Source organism: Taudactylus pleione, unplaced genomic scaffold (genome assembly GCF_031769625.1).
Source record: "Taudactylus pleione unplaced genomic scaffold, aTauple2 ptg000095l, whole genome shotgun sequence".
Lineage (NCBI taxonomy): Eukaryota > Metazoa > Chordata > Amphibia > Anura > Myobatrachidae > Taudactylus > Taudactylus pleione.
In genome coordinates, this window is record NW_028284497.1 from 37,219,027 (window position 1) to 37,234,747 (window position 15,721).

Here is a 15,721-nt window from a genome sequence, read left to right on the forward strand (position 1 = left end):
CCTCACAACTTTCAGGACTTAAAGAACCTGCTGCTAACATTTTGGTGTGCGATTGCACAGGACACCTTTAGAGGTCTTGTGAAGTCCATGCCTCAAAAGGTTCGCCAGGATGAAATTTTTCAATAAATGAAAAGTTGACCTGAGTAAGGCTCCTGCTGTGAGTTAGGTGTATTTACACCACCCTTTATCCATTGAACAAACCCTGTGAGTGCCACAGTCTTGGAATAAATAAATATATATATATATATATATATATATATATACACACACACACACACATATATATATACATATATATACACACACACATATACACACACACGGGACACTGCCTTAGAAAGGTTACCCTCCCTTGTACGAAGAACAGCTTTATCCTGGTGAAAAATCAAAAATGGGGAGCAACAAGAGAGCTGCCAAATCAGAGACTGAGGGCCTGATTCTGACCCGCTCGCGAGCGCTGTCAGAGCGAGCGCTCTGTCAGAGCGTCCGGCTCTAAATCGGGGCCTGTGCGAGCAGAAGAGATAGCAAGAAGAAAAAGTGTCTTTGCTGTCAACCACTTCAAATCTACAGAGTCTAGAGGTTCAAATGGGGAAGCTTGTAACCCCTTAACACCCAAAGACACCCACGGTGCTACTGGTGGAACAAAAGGAGGCTGAACTCGCAGGACTTCATGGAAAAGAAAAAAAAAATTCTAACATCTGGTAATGAAGCAATCTTCTTCTGGAACCAGACTGACAGTGCAGAAACCTGCACTCTGAAAGTGGCCAGGCGGAGACCATTGTCTAACTATGTCTGCAGAAAAGCCAGTATCCTGGAAATCGTGAACACCTTAGGATCATATTCCTAATGAGAACACCATTGACCAAAAGAATGCCAAATTCTGTAATAGTTGCGGGCAGAAGCAGGCTTCCGTGCTCTAAACATCGTTTGAATTACAGAACTGGAAAATGCCTTCGCTTTTAAGATGGAAGATTCAAGAGCCACGCCATCAGAGGAAGGCGGGGCAAGTCTGGATGTCGGCAGGAATCCTGAGTTAGCAGATCCTGCCACAGAGAAAAGGATATGGACTGTCTACCGACAGATACTGTATGTCGGTGAACCAATGACGTCTGGGCCAAGCCAGAGCCACAAGTATTACTGCTCCACCTTCCTACTACCAACTTGAATTCCCATCTTACTGCCGGTGTCCACGTAGGCTGCTGATGGGTACCTGGGAACCTTGTGGTTGTGGCATGACGCCATGAGATCTATCTCTGGTAGACCCCATTAGTTTACCAGGAGCTGAAACACTCCCGGTTGTAGAGACCACTCTGCGGTGTGCATGTCCTGGCGACTTAGGAAGTCTGCTTCTTGTGCCTCCCTGATGATTGAGGTAGACCACTGTAGTCGCATTGTTGGAATGGATCTGGACTGGCCTGGCCTGGCCTGGCACAGGTCCTGTGTCCTGATCAGTGCTCTGTATGCTGCTCGCATTTCCAAAATGTTTATTGGTAGATGACTTTCTTGATTTGTCCATCTTCCCCAGAACTGGAGCCCTTTGTTTGGATGATCCTTTCTCAGCCACCACAGGAGGGGGTGACGAACCTCTGGAGTGAGAAGGATTCTCTGAGAGCTTATAAGATGATGCTGTCCGTTCCTCCTGGAGAGAATCAATCTTTGTAGTGGTTTGGAATGTAACTGGGCATATTCCACAATGTTAAAAAGGTGGATACCATGGACCCCAGGACCTGTATTGCTGAGTGAAAGGATACCCTCTGATTTCAGAGGAATTTGCGAATCCCCAATTGTAGAGCTGAAAACCTGTCCACTGGTAGAAAGACACTTTGTGCCAAGGAATCCAGTAGCGCCCCCAGATGTACCATCTTGTTGGAAAAACTGAAGACCTTTTCCAATTGATTATCCAGCCTTGCTCCTGTAGACAGGTAGTGGTCAGCTGGAGATGATGTTGTAAATCCTTAGTAGACTGTCAATATCAGGAAATCGCCAAGTATGGAAGTATCCCAACTCCTTCTGAATGAGGTTATGACCGCCATTATCTTGGCAAACACCCGAGGAGCTGTGGACAGACCAAAAGGCGATAGTAAAGTTGCTGATGAACAGCAAAACTCAGAAACCCTTGGTGGATAGTGTAATAGGTACATGCAGATATGCCTCCTGTATGTCCAGCAAACCATGAAATCCCCAGGTTCCATTGCCATCATAATTGACAGTAGGGTCTCCATACGGAATTTGGGCACATGGATGAACCTGTTGAGAGATTTCAGATTCAGGATAGAGAGATACCCATTTAGCTTCTGAATCAAGAACAAAACTGAGTAATAACTCCTTCCTTGTTAGCTAAAGGAACCGGGAGTCGTGCAAACAACCTTCTGGGGTGTAACCCTTTGGATAGGTGTCACGTAAGAATCCACAGTAGGGAGGGGGATTTCCCACCTAATGCACTCTCCCTGTGCAATCTGGAACAGTCTACCTGGAGTGTTCCATGCTTCCCCCATAAGCTCAGTGAGCTTTAAAGATTGAGGGAATTCAGCCTAAAATCACCTACTGGTGCTGAACATCCTTTTTATCAGGGTTTAGGAGCCGGTACTTCATCTTCTATAATGAGAATTGAAAAACCACCCCTGCTAGAGAGGAACATCCACTGATGAATGGTGCTCCTCCTCTCAGAGATAGGCCTAGAGGGAGAAAACTGTATCCGCTGCCTCCTCAAATCATAGATCAGAATCTGAAAGCAGGGTGGACTGAAAGAATGGTGCAGTCCACCTATATGCTTAGACGGCTGATGCCTTATTTGCTTGTAACATCTGCAGATAGGTAGATGCTAAAGACCAGATTCTGAACTGAGTGAACATAACCCTCCATCCAGAAAGGATGTACGGAAAGAGGAAACATAGCAAGCTATAATCACTGTGGGTAATCCAAAGTGGGAGGCATTGTGGAAGCTGATACGCGGTCCACTAACTGCGTCATAACCTGAGACTAGGAGGACATTCAAGACCACCCCTAAACGGGTGCTGGTGAGGAGGACTGTTGTGGTGTATAACAATCAAACTACAGTCCATCCTGTATGAAATCCTGAGAGGCCAACTGCACAGGATTTACAAGAAGCCAGCACAGGGACAACAGTCTTCATGCTTACCCTTGTCCTGAGACATGGGAAATACGTGCAAGTAACCTACAACCAGTGTAAGGTTAACAATGCAATGTGACCCTTTTCACCGATAAAAATAAATGTGAAGTACTCTCTAACCCCTATACACCAGGTAGTTGGGGGTTAGGAAAAACAAAAAACTTATTTTTTCAGCAGAGCTAGCATAAGTCACATAAAATGCATATACATAATCACATTAATAGGATATAAGTGCAATGCATACAAATATACTTACAAGTCAGCACCGAATCAACAAACACAAAAGTTGGTAGGATTCCAGTGCTATATACCTTGGTCCTAGGAGAAAGGTATACTCACAGAGATCCCAAATCTCCCCATAGCAGACATTTCCATTATCAATTGCAGCTGAGCGTCTCCAACTAATTAGAAGAGAGGGGGATGCAGCTCAGTCTTCACAAGTAAATGTGAAGTACAATTTAACCCCTACCATCCTGGTAGTTGAGGGTCAAGGGGAGCAATAGCAGAGATAATAAAACCTGCCTGAACTCCTGTTTCCCTTTACGCTTAGCATATATACGTATAAAAGGTAACAATACAATGTGACTACAAGAAGCTCTTAACCAACAACAGGTAAACCAGACTGGTATGGTGGCAATTTATAACAGTCAACACACAAAACATCCTTTATGTCCTGTGATGTCACACAAGCCTTACATGATTTACATGAAACCAGCACAGGTGGCTCCCCCTCCTGTCTCCCTTTATCATTTGCCATACTCAAGGTAAAGGTAATATCGCAAAGCTATGTGACAGCGTTCACAAAATCTCAATGAATATCAAGTACTTCAGAAAGAAATAACAGTGATAGTTATAAATGACAGATAGAAATTAAAAAACAGTATCAGTCAGCAGCTAGCAAACAGTCACATACAATGCACATGTAATATAATTACAGCTGGCTCTAAATCTACAACAGCAATGCAAAGGAATGGTAGGACATAGTGCACCATAGACCTTAACCAAGGGAGAGGTATACAGGGAGACTGACCCAGACCCTCCTGAGACCAACAGCTACCGGGTGCACTGCGTGGACCGTGAGCGTCTCATACACATGGACAGTAGGCGGAGCAACCCCGATGCGCAAAACCCTCGTAGGCACTACGTAGGAGTCGGAGCTGCCGGGGGAGCGCCTACCTACCCCTAAGCTGCATTATCCAGCCGGGCACGCTGGCCTCGTGGCAGCGGATTGCATCTGCTGCCGATCCCCGGCTGGTGTAGTAAGGATCCGGACAATCAAAGGTCCTTACAGCAGCGGCCTCTGGTGCGTCTCGGACACCAGAAGTAAGGACTGCTGCGTGCGATTCCCTGTAAGCGAGGAATCGCCTTACCTGACATCTCCGAGCATCCGGTGCAGTCCAGGTCGCAGCCTCGCTGCTAAGCTTAGCCACGACCCGCCGAAATCACTAGTACAATCACTGATGTTGCGGCCCAGCAGAGGTAGATGGAATCGCAGTACATGCGTAGTAATACAAACGCTTGGTACTGCCAGCTAAAAAAAACTTAAAATAAAACATTAAAAGTCTTAGGAGTGCCTGAGCAGTCCCCTGTTGCAACAGTGCGTCTGAATCCTGCCGCACCAAACTGAAGTCTTATGGCTAGGGGCGGGGTATATATATATATATATATATATATATATATATATATATATATAATGACCAGGGGCATTCTGAGAGCCAAAGCTTAACTAACTGGTGCCTGGTCTTCCAACCATAAGATCCCCATGGTATCCCTGTGGATCCCTATGGATACGGAAGAAGAAAAAAAAGTACCACCAGGTTACATAATTTGTACCAAGCATATTGAAAACAAGGGATTCCATACTAAAAATTAAGCAAACAAAACCTTCATAGAATCATAAGTATGATGTGCTGAACAGGTCGCCTATAATTATAGCTAGCAAGGCTCTGACCAAGGTGACTTTGAAAGAGGAGTGATAGATTATGCATGTTTGGCAAGACCTTCAGTGAGGAAGACAACTTATCTGTCAACTGTTTCATATGCAATAGTGTCTTAAGTAATATTACCATGAAACTTTGTGGTAAATACATCAGCATCACAAAAAAGCAACAGCAAGTGAACGTGCATACTTGAGAAACATCATATCCATACAGTAAACAAAAGGGCAGGGCAAGGGAGATTAGCAGGTTATTTGTCTGCAAATTTCAACCTGTGGCACAACAGTCATGAGACCTGGTCATGAGATAGCACAATAAGGTACTCTGAAGATAATGCTTGTCCTTAAAAAAAAAAAAAAAAAAAAAAAAGCAGAACATCGCATGGCAACATAAAAAGAATTTACTTTATATAAGGCCCACAGTGTCCGTAATGTACAAATTGTAAACAATGTAGCTCAATATTAATAGGTTTCATTCTAGGTTATGTGTTACAGCAGTGTTTCTTATATTCCGTTTTCAAAACACCCAAACAATCCAGGTTTTTAAGGCAAGCCAAGCTTGAGCACAAATGGCTTAATTAGTAACTCAGTAATTTTGAATTAATCATCTCTACTCAAGAATGGGTATCTTTAAAACCTGGACTGTCAAGGGGCCTATCCATTACACGATTTTTTGAACGATCCGACCAAAACCAGGTGGTTTTGTTTAGATCGTTCAAAAAGTCGTGTAATTGATAGGCTGTAAACTTCCTGCACCGCGCACTCCTGCGAACGACAAAAGAAGTCTTTTGCCATTCGAACACACTGGTCAATTTCTGCATATTGCTGAACGACTTTAGAAAAGTGGTTCAGTGGATATGCAGTGAGCGACCAACGGCGAACAACAAACGACTTTTTTTTAATGAATATTCACTCCATTCATTACAAATTTCCACTCCCTTGTCTCTTCAGCGACAATCCATGGTCCTTGGCCTTTAAATATATCGTTCACAAAGTCTTTTATGTTTGTGAAAGATTTTTTGCATTAAGTACTTTTTGTTGGCAGGAAGAGTCTTTGGTCTTTCACAAAAAAAAGTTTTCTAATGGATAGGCCCCTTTAAGGCACACATCCACTAGACTACTAAATTGAGCGATTGAACGATAACAATATCATTATAGTTCAATAATCGTTTGAAAATAGTTTACAGATCGTTTAAAAAAAAAAAAGTCGGAAAAGACCAGCGATGCGTGGTCCCGCTGGTCGTTTATACATCATCGTACAAATATGTTGTACACCCAATGATAACGTCAGGTTCAACATGTTAGCAGATGATTGATGTGCCTTCACCGAACGACTGTAGGCACATCGCAGACTTCACAAACGACTGCACGATTACAATGTCGTAATCGTGCAGTCTTTTTGAGGTCTTTTAGTGGATGTGTGCCTTAAAGGCGTGTTAAAGACAGAGTTTAGGAAACACCAGATGGATTGCTAACTATATATTTGTTTGCAACTTCACGCAAAAGGATCCACCAAAAACTGTGGATTATGTTCTCAAAAATAAAAGGAATATACATAAAAAAATTAGGTGGGTGCCATATGGTGCTGACATTGCGTGCACAAATCTAATGTACATACCTTACAAGAGTCTGATTGTGTAAGTCCCACACTGCAATGTTGCCATCACTACAGCAGGAGAAGCAGACCTTGGAATCAGGGCTTATAGCCAGAGCATAGCAGGCAGGAGCAGATGATGTCAGCTCGGCTTTTATACGTGGGGTAGGAGCTGCCAGGTCCCATATGGATAACGTACTGGCTTCCCCTCCGACAATCAGAGTGCGCCCATCAGGGAGTAATCTGCAGGAACGGATGTAGTTATCTCTGTTCTGTAAAGACAAAAGCCACCGACATGTGAAATCAGTACTTTAAAGCTAGAACAACAACACTAACAGAGCAGTCATCAGTTTCACATAGAATTGTTTTTACGGGTTATTATGATTCAACAGGAGTTATGAAAGTGTTGGAGGTTTCAGAAATATCATTTATACTTTGTTACAAACAATCCCTAGCTACAAATCTCATGGATGACAGTTTACACACTAGACTGGAAACCGCATAAATATTCCCTCCTGGTTTTAATGAGCCATTTGCCGTTATGACAATGATAAAGTGGATTAATGGCAGACGATTGCATGACATTAGTGAAGTACTTAAACTTGATCTACAAAATTTAGTGTTGTGAGATAATTTGTCTTAATTAGCATCAAAATATGTAAAGCCATAAAGTCAACCCAAACTTTCCAAAGCTGCACTGCCAACTTGCTGTACATGATACATAGTTCAGTGCAGAAGCCAATATGCTAATAAATGAAATACAGACCTGCAATATGCTCCGCTGTTTGCCCCTGAATACATATTCATTTAATGCCATGATTTTATTAAATGTATCAAAACCATTATCCAGCATAGAGTGTAGCTATTTACGTTTTAATGCAAAAATAAATGTGCTTTTCTTTTGATGATATTTTTGTAAATTAAGAATCATTGTTAAATTCTAATATACTCATTCCAGTTAAAGTAAATGTCTCATGTATAGTATGTTAGGGTTGTTGCCAGTGGCATAACTACCACCGTTACAGGAGGTGCAGTGACTATGGGGTCTTAGGGTGAGGCGGGGCATGTAGCAGTCACATATCAGTGTCTAAAGTGGTAATTCCACCATTACCTGCACCCACAGTCATCTAAGAGCACAAATGCCTAAGCGAAGCTCACAGCACAGGTGCAGGCCAGACACACGCTCAGTGTGGAGGCGGCAGGTAGATGGACAACATTTTGCTATAAGTCTTGGCGATGTAGTGTTCCGCCATTAGTTGTTGCCTAGGAGCTTCCACATACTTATTTGAGAATATACCAAAGTGAGTCTACATACTGAATCAACTGGTCGCTTTATAAAGTGACAGTAAACCCAAAATACAAGTTCATGCAATGTTATTTTCTGAAAACCAAATAAAAAAATGATGCAGTCTCCCAGCCACTTAACTATATGACCGTTAATGGACTAAATGAGTTGCTCTGTTGCAGGAAAAGAAACAAAAACATTCCAATCTCATTGCTACTCACAATAAAATGTAAACACGCCAAGATAAGAAAAAGGTATCAAAATAAACACAAATTATTCTTGCCACCCACCAGGCAGTCCAGTTGGGAGACAGGGCTTTTATTCCCTGGGTGACTAATGTCCCACACTTTGACACAACCCTTCCCACCGGTGTACACATGTCTTGTGGGGTTGCTGATGGTAACTGCACACACTACTTCTCCATGATTTAGTGTGTTTATCTGCCGTGCGTGCCGAGGGATTCCTGGGCCAATTAGAGCGTCAGGAGGGAAAGGGACAGGCTGCATCTGGCCATCGGCACTTACATGGAATGAATACGCACTAATTAGAAGAAAGAAAAAACATAATAAAACAATGATACATTTTTTTTTATTGCTAAACAAAAAAACGTAACCACCCCGACAAACAATTTAAATACGGAACATTTTAAAATTTAACTACTCAAGGAAACAAAGCAGCTGAAATAATAATAATAAAAAAATTCTATCCATAGCCTCCTCTGATCTAAAATGGCTATTACTTACAATTATTATGCATTAAGTTTAGTTAAACTTGAAGGGCCAATTCTAAATGGCCATAATAAAACATAAGTGCAGCAAAACCAAATAATTTTTATTTTCCTCCATCAGTTTTAAAATTAAGCATATATTAATTACTTATAATAGGGTTTCAGCGGCGTACGCAATTGTGATCACAGCTGCTATTTCGAACGGAATGCAACTGCAAAAATATGCTAATGCCTGCCACAGCTCAGCCAGAATAAAAGACGCCCACTGCTGCTTTCTCATATCCGTCCAATGTCGCTCTTCTGCGTAAACATCGGTGCCATCGACGCACATTGCACAGGTTTGCAGGAATTACCCCAAGTCTGGCCAGCCGCAGACACTGCATGTCTCATTGCACGCAGAGAGATCTTATGCAGCGTGTGCACTCGCAGTGGCTAAATTATGCACGTCCAAGCAACGTCGTTCAAATGGACAGACACGTCTGCGTTTTTCCGACCAACCCCTCGTCACCACCCCCAAACGCTGACAACCTGTCACTCACTTTGCAATGGATTCCTCTGTGCATCAGTAAATCGTAATGCGATCGCTGCGCACTCGCGTGCGGCTTGCACGCATACACAATGGCAAAGAATCGACCGATTGCGTCTGTAATCGCTATTGCGTATGTTGCTGAATCAGGCCCATAGTGTCATGCTGCACTTCCTGATCATGACTCACGTTTTTATTTAGTGGAGGTCAACATTGCAATTATTTTTAAAGCAATGTATTCCACAATGTATTCCTAAAGATACATAAAAAATGCTTGTGCCATGAACCATGAAACCATTACAAAAGCGGTTTGTTTTTTATTTTCTAAAGAGATTGCAAAAAAAATTAAACTGATGAAACAGATGACAACTAAAAAAGCCCCAGAAGGTATAATCTTCCTGAAAACTGTGATTTACACTTCAATATATAAAGGGAGTAAAATAAGCAAGTAAAATATATGACAGGAAGATAACCAATATAAACTACTCACGGTTTTCCACCTGGGATTCCTGTCAGATTTGGAGGGATTCCTGGAACTCGCATGTGATGATGTGGATCAAAGCCAACCTAAACGTTTATTGGAAAAAGAAGAAAATTACTTGAATATAAATGCTATTTAACACATTTAGGGGTCTATTTACTAAGCTTTATTAGGAGAAAGTGAACGGTGATAAGATACCAGCCAATCAGCTCCTAACTGCCATGTCACAGGCTGTGTTTGAAAAATGGCAGTGAGGAGCTGATTGGCTGGTACCTTATCCCCGTTCACTTTATCTCCTAACAAAGCTTAGTAAATAGACCCCTTAAGAGTTTAGTGTACGCCTTTGAATATTGATTGTAATTATCCAGATGATCAGTAACATCCCTTACCTTTTACCTTCACTAAATAGCAGTGTATTGTCTTTCTTATCAGCAATTATAAAGAGAAGGTGGATTACTTCAGTCTATTGATGTTTATAAAACCAATAAAAAAAGAGTAGAAAGCTACATACGTACGTGTGTGTATGTGGCTATCTAGTCCTTACTAAGAAGGAATAGTCATTAATACTAATTACACAGCATTGTACAAAAAATATTTGTTATTCACATCACTCTACCACATACATACACACTAGGGCAGTAGTTCCCAAACTGTGCGCCTCTGCACCCTGGGGTGCCTCGGGACACTTGCAGGGATACCTCAGGTTGGTGGCCCAGCACCAAATCAAATTCTTTATGGTCAATGTAATGTTAATATGTAGACAGAAGCACAAACCTGTCCCCCACCACATAACTAAACCTGAGGTTTACAGGTAAGCACATTTTACTTCACTTTACTAATTCACTACATTTTTTTTCTAAATTTCTGAACAAACCTTTGGCTTAGGGGTGCCGTGAAAACAATTGTGATACTCTAGGGCGCCGTGGTTCAAAAAAGTTTGGGAACCTCTGCACTAGGGTACATTTCATGGAGCATTAAATTAAATTGCCAGTATGTTTTTAGAGTGTGGCAGGTAATTGGAGTACCAGGAGTGAAACCATACAAGCACAGGGGGGACATACAAACTCCACACAGTTAGTACCCTGGTTGGGAATCAAACTCATGACCCCATTGCTACCAGGGTGCAATGCTTACCACTGGGCAATTATGTTGCCTTTGCAATCTCTTTTTCCAATGGATTCAGTATATTAGGTCGACAGTCACAATGTCGAAACTGATGAAATGTTGATATGGTCAGAATGACAACACTGTCTGTCCGCTAACCCCTAATGCTAATGACTATATTGAAATGCTCCATGTGTCAACATTTTAACCATGTCGATATTATGAATGTCTACTTAATGACTACATACCTTTCCAGCAACTACTATTAGCCTATCATACAAATACTCTGCATTTTAGGTTACTATCATACAAATACTCTGCATTTTAGATTCCTATCATACAAATACCCTGCATTTTAGATTCCTATCATACAAATACCCTGCATTTTAGGTTCCTATCATACAAATAACCTTGCATGTTAGGTTCTAATATATTCCAGAGTGCCATAGTAGTAAAAAAATGTCCCATTATAAAAACACATGATATGCGCATAAGAAAGCAGCGCACAGTAAAAAATAAAAAAAATGTTCAGCAGATAAAGTTCTTACCACGGGGGATCTTCCGTAGGCTGCAGCAGCAGCAGCTGCCGCCGCGGCAGCACTCATCTGGGGGGAGATGTTGTGAAGACTGGCATAAGCTGCTCCTGGACTGGTCAGCTCCCCATTCATTCCAGCATGTGGAACTATACCAAATGGGGTTGGATAAGGACAAGGAACTGCCATCGGAGTTCTAAGACCTGCTACATGCAAAAGTATACGATTAGGCTGTAAATCGTAATGTAAAACCATGTAAAATAAGCATTATTTAACAAGCCTGTACCATAGGGCCTGACTCAGCAAGGAACACAGTTGCTTATACGCACTCAATCGGCCGATTGTTGCGTACTGTGCATGCATCGCAGCGCGCGAACCAGTCACTGCAATCGCAGTGACTACGCAGACCCATCGCAGAGTGATTGACAGGAAGTGCTGTTTGTGGGTGGTGACCGGGGGGGGGGGGGGGGGGGGTTCGGGGAACGCAGACGTGCCAGTGCGTTTCAACGGCGTTGCAGGGGCGCGCATAAATTAGTAACTGCGATACCATACGCAGCCTGAAGCCTCATAGCATGCGCTATGTAAGCAATTGCTGAGTAAGGTCTGACCTGCCTTAACTGTGCGTGAGGCTTCGATGGTACTAGATTGTACAGATGGTTTCGCAGTCTTGCTAAACATTATGGATGTGCGTGTAGGTGAAGTGGGTGTGCTTATGTAGAACAGCAGCGGCAATACGATCGCTATGGATTAGCATACATTCGTAGTGAAACTGCGTGCGTATGCTATATTGCGTTCCTTGCTGAATCAGGCCCATAGTCATTAACTTTTAGCCATCCAGTTCATCAATATAGCTTTTTATCTAAATTATGCTCAACATATACACAACTTTTCAAAAGAGCTTACACAATGATGTGATAATTTAAAGGAAAAATGCTAAAAATAGGAAGGTCCCTTCTAGATCTATGGGCAATGGCTGTGATGTTTCGTTCCAGAATAGCTCATTCTGGCCATTAACATCGCAAGTTTTCCTTTGAACCCGAGAGAGGTGCACAGGAAAACATATGAAGTCAAGGTACTGTGACAGGCTGATATGGGCGCAGCAGAGCATCATGGCGATGCGCAGTAGCACAGCGCTTCTGTTGAATGGACACCTGGGATTCCAAAGTTTAGCAAGTAGACAATTTTATTTATAAGACATTTGTGCTATCAATGTAAAAGTGTAATTAAATAAAATAAATATTACTTAATGGGTCGACTCCTGGAGGCTTGCCAGGCACAGGCCGCAGTCCAGTTGAATTGCTGCCAGGTGTGGGCGCATCAGTTCTTGGGGTAGGTGTGTTAGATTTTGAAACAGGAGTTGTAGACTTCTCATTCTTCCAGGAAGTGAATGAAAAGGTAAAGTCAAAAATAAGGAAAAAACAAAAACAAATACAACACCCTCCCCCCAGCTCGCCAGATATATATATTTATTAGGAAAAAAAAAAAATCAATCAAAATTCCTGACTATATATATGCTTGTCTTTAAATAATAAAAACAGGTAAGTGTTACATCAGCACTACACAGCCACTAACAAAAAGAATCGCTGGCTGAACCAAAGGATACAACATGCTAAATGACTTGAATCCTCCCAAAAGTAAACAACTTATTGACTTTATGGTTTACTTTGCAGCAAACCTCAAATACTCACCCTGCTAAAGTCAACATCCCTAATGGAAGAGTCATAACATATGTGCTTTCACAATCATATCTTTCAAGTATCTATTCATAACATAGGAGTGTACAGCAGTCCTGTGTAACCAGAGCAGCTTGAATGGAACACACCTGTAAGGAATAGCGTGTGCAGGAGATCTCCAGCTGCACGGTTTAAAGGGAACATATGCTCCTGAGTATATTTTCCCTATTGCTCAGTACAACATGTTGACAAAAGATAATCAGAACACAGAACCTTATTTATCGACCCATTAACGATTATTTTTTGAGGGGGGAGCTAACAGATTATTAACCCCTTCCTGATGACATTTTAAGAATTTAATGCAAGCTAATAAATGTAATCATTATTTGTTTCAAAGGGTGGTATTCTTAATTTGGTAACAAGAGGCATTTTTTTTTTTTTTTTTAAATAACCCAATGTAGGTTGCCAGCAGGAAATAAATGTCGGCATCCCACTACTATGAGATTTGGTATACACTGTATCCATTAGTGAAGGAGTACAGGGAAGATTTGCTCTCAACCTCCTTCTTACACTGATATATTTGGTGTTGTCACTGGTTTTCATCTCTGGATAGACACACAAATGATATCATAAGATTGGGCGACGAACAATATATCGATGGTGCATCAGCAAGTGTATACACCCAATACGTATGTCTGTAAACGACGTAGCTCACAGACATATCTGATCAGCCCTCCAGCACAGCCGATGACTAAATATCTAGCAGATAGATCGTTTCACCTGGAGATCTATATGGCCAACCTTCAGATATGTCTCCCGTAGAATCCATTGAATATGTGACATCACAAGTGGGCGGGCATATTCAAGAAGGCTCTGCTGGCAGACATATCAGGCGAACAACTGGTAAGTGTATATGCACTTCCCAAAGTAAATAAGACACAGAATGCTGCTGATTTACTTACCCGGGGAACTCTACAAAAGCTTTGTACAACAGTCCATTCTTTTAGATCAATTGGCTTGACTAATGCTTTCCATGCCAGAGAACATATCATGAGCAACTTATGATACTTTATTTGGCAGCCCAAAATGCCTATAACAACTGCAGCTCTAGGCTATTTAACCTGTGATTTTATGAAGATCATCCCTTACAAAAACTGCTACTTATGTAATACAAGCATTGTTTCTTTTTTGACTCCCTATATTATTTGCATTTCTTTACACTGTGATACTGGATAGTAGTGGACACTATTTGGCAGTAAAACAAAACACACACACACGATTACCGATGGAAATGGCTAGATGTAGCAGCTCTAAACCTGTGAGTATAAAGCAATATTTGCATGCAGACAGACCAATATATTAAGCATATAATAATTTGTCTTACAAGGCTCAGTTCTTTGGACTTTGAAGAAGGAGTACTGCTCGATGACGCAATGGAGGCAGGACTGATTGGCGGATCCTTCTTTAAAAGTCGTGCTTTATCCAAACCGTTCTCCCTTGGAGAATGTGCCGGGCTTCCTCTGGGTGAAGAAGGGTCCTTTCAACAACAAAATGAAGATGTTGCAATATCACTGCTATTAACATGTTTAATGCATTACACAAACCCAGCTTTTTATGTAGAACAATCAAAATAAAAAAAAAATCAGCAAACAAAATAAAAAACAAAAAACACACCTCATTGGAAACATCCACCACCAGGTTATCATCACTTTTTTCACCATCACTGTCCTGCATGGAAAATAAAATACTTCTTATCATATGGTGCTGTGCATGACATTTCTATTTACATAAGTGGAGGTTGGGATGTGGTTTACTTTTACCCAATGTCATACTTTAACCATTTTGTAATACTACCTGCTTTCATCTACATCACACGAAACAGGCACAGTCATAACCGTCAGTTATTAAAGTCTCTAAGTATATGTTCTCGTACATACAATTATCACAAAGAAATCAGGGTATAAAACAAATAAGAACCACAGTCACTCACTTAACCATCTGTCTATCGTACTGGTTTGAATAAGTGCTTTAGGCATTTGGAAAGCAGGATGGTACCAGCTACATTATAAACACGATTTGCTTTGGTTCAACTGCCACATACTGTAATATACTTCTTGCTATAAACTCCCTTTAAAAGGTAAATAAATGTACACAAAATTATTCTTGTGCTTCATTTTAACTTGAAATATGTGTGGTTAAAATATCCGAAGGTACTAGATGCAAATAAAACTAAGCAGATAATTAATCTAGCTCTAGTTTAAACATTAAAAGGCAAAACCAGCGGCTACACCTTTGTATGGTATGTGAACCTCACATTTTAAGCTATCTAACCTCATTACAAGTGGAATAATCTATTGGTCAACATGGAACTTTCGAAATAAGAGTCTCCTGTTAGTCAATGTACTAACAGGAGGACTCGGTGCCACAGCAGTGTGGGCTCATGAGATGCAGATAGATGAATGCTGTAAGATTTAAGCTTGTAGGATACTAAACAGCCAACAGCCGAGAAACTATGCATTACGATAAAATAATAAAATAAAACTAAATTAATTCAAGACTTTAAAATGGTTTGGTAGCAATTATTTTCGTTCTGCAGGATGCTATAAGTGGCACTATTTCCTTATAGAACCAAGCAAACCCCCCAGATCTTGTGTACAGTAGGGTACAGTACAAACAAACAAACAAAACAGGCTATTTACTTATGGCAATCTAGGTTCCATGTGTTAACACAG

The 15,721-nt window shown here is 41.3% G+C and overlaps 1 protein-coding gene across 7 annotated transcripts in view; it reads right to left on the minus strand.

Annotated features, from left to right (window-relative positions):
• LOC148526738 (transducin-like enhancer protein 4) overlaps positions 1-15,721 on the minus strand; it is a 139,262-nt gene that overhangs the window by 20,418 nt on the left and 103,123 nt on the right. For 3 of the 7 annotated variants that reach the window (XM_088470123.1, XM_088470120.1, XM_088470118.1), the window contains 7 exons: positions 14,664-14,717; positions 14,374-14,526; positions 12,560-12,689; positions 11,332-11,519; positions 9,689-9,765; positions 8,236-8,485; positions 6,685-6,932 (listed from right to left, as the gene is read on the minus strand). In XM_088470123.1, the coding sequence (XP_088326249.1) occupies positions 6,685-6,932; positions 8,236-8,485; positions 9,689-9,765; positions 11,332-11,519; positions 12,560-12,689; positions 14,374-14,526; positions 14,664-14,717 (1,100 nt within the window). Of the gene's footprint in view, positions 1-6,684; positions 6,933-8,235; positions 8,486-9,688; positions 9,766-11,331; positions 11,523-12,559; positions 12,690-14,373; positions 14,527-14,663; positions 14,718-15,721 lie in introns of all 7 variants that reach the window. The other 4 variants (XM_088470122.1, XM_088470119.1, XM_088470117.1 and 1 more) reach the window with 2 other exon arrangements.